Source organism: Sapajus apella, unplaced genomic scaffold, assembly GCF_009761245.1.
Source record: "Sapajus apella isolate SASKATOON/1434 unplaced genomic scaffold, GSC_monkey_1.0 scaffold148, whole genome shotgun sequence".
NCBI lineage: Eukaryota > Metazoa > Chordata > Mammalia > Primates > Cebidae > Sapajus > Sapajus apella.
In genome coordinates this window covers 1,660,067-1,668,723 of record NW_022437088.1, presented here as the reverse complement: position 1 = coordinate 1,668,723, position 8,657 = coordinate 1,660,067, and the positions used below count along the sequence as shown (strand labels likewise).

The 8,657-nt window shown below is 49.5% G+C and overlaps 2 protein-coding genes across 3 annotated transcripts in view; one reads left to right on the top strand and one right to left on the bottom strand.

The window, feature by feature from the left end:
- Nucleotides 1-3,314, top strand: part of CREB3L4 (cAMP responsive element binding protein 3 like 4) — an 8,065-nt gene extending 4,751 nt beyond the window's left edge. The window contains exons 5-10 of one of the 2 annotated variants that reach the window (XM_032265105.1): nt 1,690-1,782; nt 1,916-2,022; nt 2,140-2,208; nt 2,325-2,409; nt 2,581-2,674; nt 2,830-3,314. In XM_032265105.1, coding sequence (XP_032120996.1) covers nt 1,690-1,782; nt 1,916-2,022; nt 2,140-2,208; nt 2,325-2,409; nt 2,581-2,674; nt 2,830-3,023 — 642 coding nt within the window. In that variant the 3' untranslated portion in view covers nt 3,024-3,314. The remainder of the gene's footprint in view (nt 1-1,689; nt 1,783-1,915; nt 2,023-2,139; nt 2,209-2,324; nt 2,410-2,580; nt 2,675-2,829) is intronic. The other variant, XM_032265106.1, reaches the window with a different exon arrangement.
- Nucleotides 3,231-6,860, bottom strand: JTB (jumping translocation breakpoint). The gene is made up of 5 exons (XM_032265107.1): nt 6,335-6,860; nt 6,144-6,181; nt 5,862-5,944; nt 4,968-5,047; nt 3,231-3,785 (listed from the first exon to the last, which is right to left on the bottom strand). Exons 1-5 carry the CDS (start codon nt 6,415-6,417, stop codon nt 3,629-3,631), a joined length of 441 nt encoding a protein of 146 aa, XP_032120998.1. The 5' UTR covers nt 6,418-6,860; the 3' UTR covers nt 3,231-3,628.
- Nucleotides 6,861-8,657: the final 1,797 nt, after the last annotated feature.

Below are 8,657 nucleotides of genomic sequence, written 5' to 3'. Positions count from 1 at the left end.
AAAAAAAAAAAAAAAAAAAAAAAAAAAAAAAAAGGAAGCACCATAGTATTTGTAAATGCTTTGCTATTTATTTATTGTAGAGACAGTCTCACTACATTGCCCAGGTTGGTCTCGAACTCCTCGCCTCAAACAGTCCTCTGGTCTTGACCTCCCAAAGTGCTGGAATTATAGGTGTGAGCCACCTTGGCCATACTTTTTTTTTTTTCTTGAGATGGAGTCTTGCTGTTGCCCAGGCTGGAGTGCAGTGGCGTGATCTCAGCTCACTATAACCTCCAACTCCTGGGTTCAAGGGATTCTCCTGCCTCAGCCGCCCAAGTAGCTGGGATTACAGGCACATGCCACCATGCCTGGCTTATTTTTAGTATTTTTAGTAGACAGGGGGTTTCACAGTGTTAGCCAGGATGGTCTTGATCTCCTGACCTCGTGATCCGCCTGTCTTGCCCTCCCAAAGTGCTGGGATTACAGGCATGAGCCACTGTTCCCAGCCTTTTTTTTTTTTTTAAAGATTAAAAAAAAAAAATTCCCATTCTCAGAGATTTTGATTAGGTGGACTGGAAGAGACACTCCTCTAATACTTCCACCAGTCACGGGAACAAGAAGGGCACATCAGGAAATGCCACATAGGAAATGGTTTTGCCAAAAGCCAAAGACCATGAGCAGGCAAAAACCAAAGTAAATTCTCTTTAAGTCACAAAATGAAGGATACAGCTTTCTTTCTTTCTTTTTTTGTTTTTTTGAGTCAGAGTTTCGCTCTTGTTGCCCAGGATGGAGTACAGTGGCATGATCTCGGCTCACTGCAACCTCTACCTTTCCGGATTCAAGAGATTCTCCTGCCTCAGCCTCCCAAGTAGCTGAGATTACAGGTGCCCACCACCACGCCCAGCTAATTTTTGTATTTTTAGTAGAGATGGGGTTTCGCCATGTTGGCCAGGCTGGTCTCGAACTCCAGACCTCAGGTGATCCGCCCGCTTTGGCCTCCCAAAGTGCTGGGATTACAAGTGTGAGCCACTGTGACCGGCCACATACATCTTTCAAAAAGAAATACTAGTGAGAAAGGCAAGTTACTCAGTTGATGGGCTCAGGTTAACCACCAGCACTATCTACTCTCCCTACATCCTTTCCTGTGATTTGCTGTGAGAAGTCTGGCTGCCCTTGGGAAGGTCTTTGTATGAGAGGTGACAGAACCTTAGTCTGAGAAGTGGAGCACAGACCCTAGGGGAGAATGGGCCACTGACCCAGGGAGCTCCCTGTGGTTGACAGGCAGCTGGATAACACACTCTGCTAAATGGAAGTTAATGGCTGAAAGTGAATATGGTACTTGCTGTAAGGAAATTAAGCAAACTTCACTGTAGTGAGTTCTTTCAGGTCCTCTTCAGATACCCCTTGGGTATGGGGAGACATGGACCAGAACAAGCCTTCCCTAGCTTGCTCAGAGTGCTAAGGTCCTAAGTCTCTGGGGAAGGATATGACAAGACCCTCCTCTTTCCCTTCTCGGCTTCAGGAGGTCACTCTGGCTTGATCTAGAGCCTGTCTGAATTAAGGTCTCTAGCCCTCACCTCACCTCTAGGTTAGAGTTGTGTCCCAGTGCAAATAGGAAACACTCTCCAGAAGGCATGCAGGGGGAGTAGCTTGGAAATGGGATGACCTCCTCCTCACTCCTACTGTATCTTCTCCTGCCCCTACCCCCAGCTGCCCTGTCAAACCCTGTTCCTGACAGATGAGGAGAAGCGTCTGCTGGGGCAGGAAGGGGTTTCTCTGCCCTCTCACCTGCCCCTCACCAAGGTAACATGCTTCCCCTAAGAGTATCCCAACCCAGGGGTCTCACCATGACTTCTGAGGGGCCACTATCCCAGGAGAAGCACTGGGGAGTTGGGGTAGGTGAAAGACCCAGGATTCACACATCCTGGGCCTCCAGGCAGAGGAGAGGGTCCTCAAGAAGGTCAGGAGGAAAATCCGTAACAAGCAGTCTGCTCAGGACAGTCGGCGGCGGAAGAAGGAGTACATTGATGGGCTGGAGAGCAGGTATGCCTGGGTTACTTCTGGCTTCCTGTGGACCACGTCTGGGCCCCCTTGCTCACCACAGCTGGCAAGATAAGGGACTCAGGTTGCTGAGCCTTGTCCTACCTCCCCACACTCTAGGGTGGCAGCCTGTTCTGCACAGAACCAAGAATTACAGAAAAAAGTCCAGGAGCTGGAGAGGCACAACATGTGAGTGAAAGCTCTGTGTGGGCGTGTATTGAAGGCAGGGAGGGTACAGCACACAGGGGCACCACTCTTGGCCCTGGTACCCAGAAGATCCTAACTCTTCATTCCTCCTTTCCCAGCTCCTTGGTAGCTCAGCTCCGCCAGCTGCAGACGCTAATTGCTCAAACTTCCAACAAAGCTGCTCAGACCAGCACTTGTGTTCTGGTACCACTAGTCTATCTACTCCCATCTCCCCCCACCTCCACCATCTCACCCACATTTCTATCCTTACACCCCAACTTCCCGGCCAGATCTACTTCCCACATTCAATAACCCCAGCTGGCCTCTGTTCATTCTGCCCTCCTCCCTTCTTCTATTCCTCTTGCTTCCTCCCAGATTCTTTTTTCCCTGGCTCTCATCATCCTGCCCAGCTTCAGTCCATTCCAGCGTCAACCAGAAGCTGGGCCTGAGGATTACCAGCCTCACGGAGGTGAGAGGCAAGGGCAGAGAGCAACCCCTGGCTGAGCAAGGGAGGAGGGCTCCGTTCTCCAAGGTCCTCAAGAAGCAAGAGGGAGGTCCTGTCCTGTCTAGGGTCTCCCGCCCAGGGGAGCACTCTACTAGTGCCTTCTTTCCTTCACCTCACAGTGACTTCCAGAAACATTCTGACCCACAAGGACATAACAGAAAATCTGGAGACCCAAGTGGTAGAGTCCAGACTGAGGGAGCCACCTGGAGCCAAGGATGCAAATGGCTCAGCGAGGACACTGCTTGAGAAGATGGGAGGGAAGCCAAGACCCAGTGGGCGCATCGGGAATGTGCTGCATGCAGATGAGATGTGAGCTGGAACAAACCTTCCCGGCCCACTTCCCAATCACAAGGAGGAATCCTGGGCTTCCTTATGGCTTTGCTTCCCACGGGGATTCCTACTCAGGTGTCTGCCCTAAGGGGTCCAAATCACGTCAGGACACCCCAGGAGATGCCTTTTAGTCTCTCTCTGCCTGAGGCCCGGTCTGCATATATGAGAGGGTACCTCAAATACTTTCATCATATATCTGTGATTTTATTTCTTCTTTGGGGATAGAGTTGAGGGGAAATAAGTCTTGAGTGAGAAATAAACGTTTTAACCGAAATTGTATCCCAGAAGTTTGAAATAAGTAGAAGAGGGGGGAACACAAGGAGAAAGTGGTGGGGAAGACTTGGTAGATTGGGGCCTTAAGTAGCTGCCTCCTTTCCCTGTCTGCCCTCATGACTTCCTAATCCAAGTTACAGAAGGGAAAGAAACTATTTTATTCTTTTTATTCTGCTCATTAATGATCTGGAAGAAGATGGGGAAAAGGGGCTATCATCACAAGGCTTCAAAGAACCAAGGGTGCACATCACTCCATTTCACTTTCACTGTCTGAGATAGGGTCTCTAAGACCCAGGATAAAAGGCTGTAATGTAGCTATATGGACTCGATCTGCTTCCGGACCTTTTCCAGAGCCTTTCTGTCCAGCTGTCGCTGACGAAGGATGACAAGACAAGCGAAGATCAGGGCCACACACACAACAGCCCCTTCGAACTTCCAAAACAAGCGTTGTTCCATCAGAGCTGAGCGGCAGCTGAGGGCAGGAAGGAATAGTTATTTCTGGGGAAGACCAGAGAGCTTCTCCGTCTAATCTCCCTTCCACTTCAGCCTAGCCAGGATACATTCAAAAGGAAATCACAGCCAGGCTTCTATTATGTGTATAGTACATAAATTCCTCTCAAATAGATCATTTAATTTATTCTCTGGTGGAATAAGCAGAGCTAGTATTAACCAATTTTACTGATGAGAAAATATGGCCAATAACATAGTGCTGAGGAGTAGAGCTGGGACTTGGGTTCAAATAATTTGGCTTCAAATCTGGTCTTTTTTCTTCTTCTTCTTTTTCTTTTTTTTTTTTGAGATGGAGTCTCACTCTGTTGCCAGGAGTGCAGTGGCACAATCTCAGCTTACTGCAACCTCCACTTCCTGGGTTCAAGAGATTCTCCTGCCTCAGCCTCCTGAGTAGCTAGGATTACAGGCATGCGCCACCACACCCAGCTAATTTTTGTAGTTGTTTTTTTTTTAGTAGAGACGGGGTTTCACCATGTTGGCCAGGATGGTCTCGATCTCTTGACCTTATGATCCACCTGCCTTGGCCTCTCAAAGTGTTGGGATCACAGGTGTAAGCCACTGCGCCCGGCCTCTTCTTTTTTGAGACACACTCTCACTCCATTGCCCAGGGTGGAGTGCAGTGGCATGATTTCGGCTCACTATAACCTCTGCCTCCCAGGTTCAAGGGATTCTCCTGCCTCAGTCTCCCGAGTAGCTGGCATTACAGGTGTCTGCCATGCCACACACCTAATTTTTTTTTTTTTTTTTTTGAGACAGTCTCACTCTGTTGCCCAGACTGGAGTGCAACGGCACTATCTTGGCTCACTGCAACCTCCACCTGCCAGATTCAAGCAACTCTCCTGCCTCAGCCTCCTGAAGAGCTGGGATTACAGGCATGCACCACCAAAGCCAGCTAATTTTTTTGGTATTTTTAGTAGAGACGGTGTTTCAGCATGTTGGTCAGGCTGGTCTCAAACTCCCAGCCTCGTGATCTGCCTGCCTCAGCCTCCCAAAGTGCTGGGATTACACGTGTGAGCCACTGTGCCCAGCCCTCTCTTCTTTCAAATACTCCATGCTAACCCCAAACCAGGGGAAAAGGTGTGACCATCTACCTAAAGTCATGGGAACAAAGAAGGTGATCTCCAAGAAGAGAAACGGCACTCACCTTTTGAACTCATTTCTCTTAGATGAGCTGCATGTGATTTTCTCCACGTACCCTGTGGGACCACACTCAGGGGTGGTTTTCTGCCAGGAGAAAAGGACCAAAGCACATATCAGGAAGGGGCAACGGGAGAAGCAAAAAGGTGCAGATGCCCAACTGCTATGGTTTGGAGTTGGTAGGCAACAAGAGAGCTAATGAAAGAGTTCTGATGTGGATGGTGGAGGTGGTGGTTGCATGATTACAAATGTATGTTAGAACACTTCAGGAGCAATAGTCTAGGAGAGGCAGGGATACATTCCATTCCAGAGCATACTATTCTAAAAATGAATGAAACATAGTTGAGGCGGGTGCAGTGGCTCACGCCTGTAATCCCAGCCAGCACTTTGGGAAGCTGAGGTGGGTATATCATTTGAGGTCAGGAGTTCGAGACCAGCCTGACCAACATAGTGAAACCCCATCTCTACTGAAAATACATATAACTCGATCAAGACAGTTGCAGGTGGGCAAAAAAAAAAAAAAAAGGATGAAAAAAGAAAAAGAAAATACAAAAATTAGCTAGGCGTGGTGGCGTGCCTGTACTCCCAGCAACTCGGGAGGCTGAAGCAGAAGAATAGCTTGAAATGGAGAGGTGGAGGTTGTGGTGAGCTGAGATTGCACCACTGCACTCCAGCCTGGACAACAAGAGCGAGACTCCATCTCAAAAACAACAACAACAACATAGTTATCAGTTGAATACTGCCATTAGCTTGGAAAGAAAGGGGCATATTTCGGGGGAAACACAAGTACAGATTTGGACATACACTAAGACTGCAAGGAGAAGGAAAAAAAGATGATGCAAAGGCAGCTTAATAAGACTTGGGGGCTGTTTAGATGTTAAAAAAAAATGTAGAAACTCACAGCCTGGAAACTAGAGCATCGAGAGCACTCTTCTGACACCACAAACTCTTCCACCAGCCAGCATGGCAAATTTGAGGTGCTCACTGAAAGGAAAGAGAAATGCCAACCCTGGACCATTCGGAAAACATTTCTCCCTAGGACTGCCCATCTAGCTTCCCAGCAAAGGGCTTGCCCTCATTCCATGTGGTGCCGCCCTTTTCCACCTTTGTTCTTGGTATATGGGGAAGATACTAAAACCAAAAACAAACGACGGAAGGGTCGGGTTCCCAGACAATCACCCACCTGACAGCTTCTCCTCCTGCACTGGAGCCTCTGCTTGGCTGTAGCGGAGTGGGGGGAAGGGGCAAAAGTCAAAATCCAGAAAATAGGGCACCCTCTTCTCTGTCCATGGACAAGGTCTCCCCCAACCCCGGGACCGGGAACGATCCTGTCCTCCAGTGACCTCCTTTCCCCTCCCATTACCCTCTCCTTACCAGAGCTTTAAGGTGAAAGCACAGAGCAACCAGCAGAGGCGGCGGCCCTGGGGGAGGCCATGCCTCCCCGCGCCCGCAGGCATGGAGCGCCCAGTGTCGCACCTGTCGGAACAGAGGGACCTACTCCACCGGCCTCGTGCCTCCGTCGGAGCGCAGAGGCTGCACTTACTCTGCAGCCCTCCCAGAGGTTCCACGTCAGGGTGGGAAGGGCCGGAGTTGCCTAACGGGCAAAGGTTCTATCGGGACATCCCCGTTGCCACAGCGAGAAAAATCTACACGCATCTGCCGGCCAGAGAGGCGAGCACCTTCTGCGGAGCCCGCAGGGCGCTGGACGAAGAGCCGGCTGGGACGCGCGACCCTAGCGCCTGCTCACCTCCGCTTCCGCCCCCGATGCAACCATCTTGTCCCGTGGAGAATTGCCTTTGCGCGCGGCCGGTGTTCCTGGGCGTGTCGAGTCGTCGCCCGCTGGGGATTGTAGTCTTCCGCGGTCTGGCGCCTCGCCCGCTGCTCACTGGGAATAGACTCGGCGCCCCATTGCATTATGGTCTCGGTAGTCTTTCGAGAAACGGACAATGGCGGTTACCTAGGCTCGTCCGGATTCTCGGCTCGCTGCTCCCTGGCTGGCGCCTGTTTGTTCATTCTGGGCTAAGTGAGCAGGGACGATACGTCGCCCTCTCAGAAATTTGCTTCCTCCTTAAAACCCTAGGTGTCATCATCAACTTCAGTTTGTCTGACATCCTTCCCCAATCGACCCCGATGGTCCAGTGGAGAAGCTGTGTTGGAGGTCAAGGGATGAAGGCGAAACTGCGCTTTCTCGTTCCCACAGAAGCGGAAATATCCGAGACACACGGTGAACGTGAAACTTCCTTCTTGTCTGAGCGCTCCCACTCCGCTACACAGATGAACGGTGTCACCTTCCCTCATGTTACTTGCTAAGCCTACTCCACAGAGCTGGTCCTTTGCATAACCTCTTAAAATATTCTCAACTGGCCGGGCGCGGTGGCTCAAGCCTGTAATCCCAGCACTTTGGGAGGCCGAGGCGGGTGGATCACAAGGTCAAGAGATCGAGACCATCCTGGTCAACATGGTGAAACCCCGTCTCTACTAAAAATACTAAAAATTAGCTGGGCACGGTGGCGCGTGCCTGTAGTCCCAGCTACTCGGGAGGCTGAGGCAGGAGAATTGCTTGAACCTAGGAGGCAGAGGTTGCGGTGAGCCGAGATCGCGCCATTGGACTCCAGCCTGGGTAACAAGAGCGAAACTCCGTCTCAAAAAAAAAAAAAAAAATTCTCAACTCTCCCTTGCTCCTACATAATGGAGTAATAAGTGCAACGAGAAAAGCATGAGATTTTAAGTTCCAAAAAGTATTGAGTCTAGGTTCTGGTGGTTATTAACTCCATGATCTTAGGATAGTATCTTTCTCTCAATGTTCTGTGTAAAACGGGATGCTAATGTGCCTTTATCAGTACTTTTTCTTGAGAGAGGCAAATGAAATGTATCTCCGTTTTATGAATAAGTTCAGAGAGTACAAGTGACTTGTCCAAGGTCAGCAAGTTACTGAGTGGGAAAGCTGAGGCTTGAGCCTAGACTGTCAACGCAAGCCAAAGGTCCATGCCCGCCTTTCTTTTTTTTTTTTTTTTTTTAGACAGGGTCTCACTCTGTCACCCACGCTGGAGTGCAGTGGTGCAATCTGAGCTCACTGCAACCTCCTCCTCCTAGGTTCAAGTGATCCTCCCACCTCAACCTCCCAAGTAGCTGGGACCACAGGCAAGTGCCATCATGCCTAGCTAATTTTTTTGTAGTTGGTAGAGACAAGGTTTTGCCATGTTTCCCAGGCTGATCTAGAACTCCTGAGTAAAAGGGATCCACCTGCCTCCACCCCAGGCTTCCCAAAGTGCTGGGATTACAGGCATGTGCCACCATCCTAGGCCTTGGTAATGTATTAATCACTACCCTAATTCTTCCCTAATTTGCCTCCTAGTTTCACATATATGTGTTATCTGCAGCCTCCTAAGACACTGGGACCATGTGATTTTAGTTTTCTTAGATGCTTGATAGACAAGGAGGTACTTAAATAAACTTCATATAAACATGGGCACTAATAAAATAATCTAGACCCCACCTTTGAAGATCAAAGGGCTTATTTCCATATTTTTTTCTTGTTAACTCTGCTCCATATTCTCCTCCCCCAAGGCAACTTTCTGGGCTAAAGACTATTGCTTCTACCCTTCCCCCCAGCTTCCCCACAGGTCTAAGGAAGAGAACACTTTATTTTGGGAATAACAGTGTTATCTGGCTGGGCACAGTGGCTCACACCTATAAT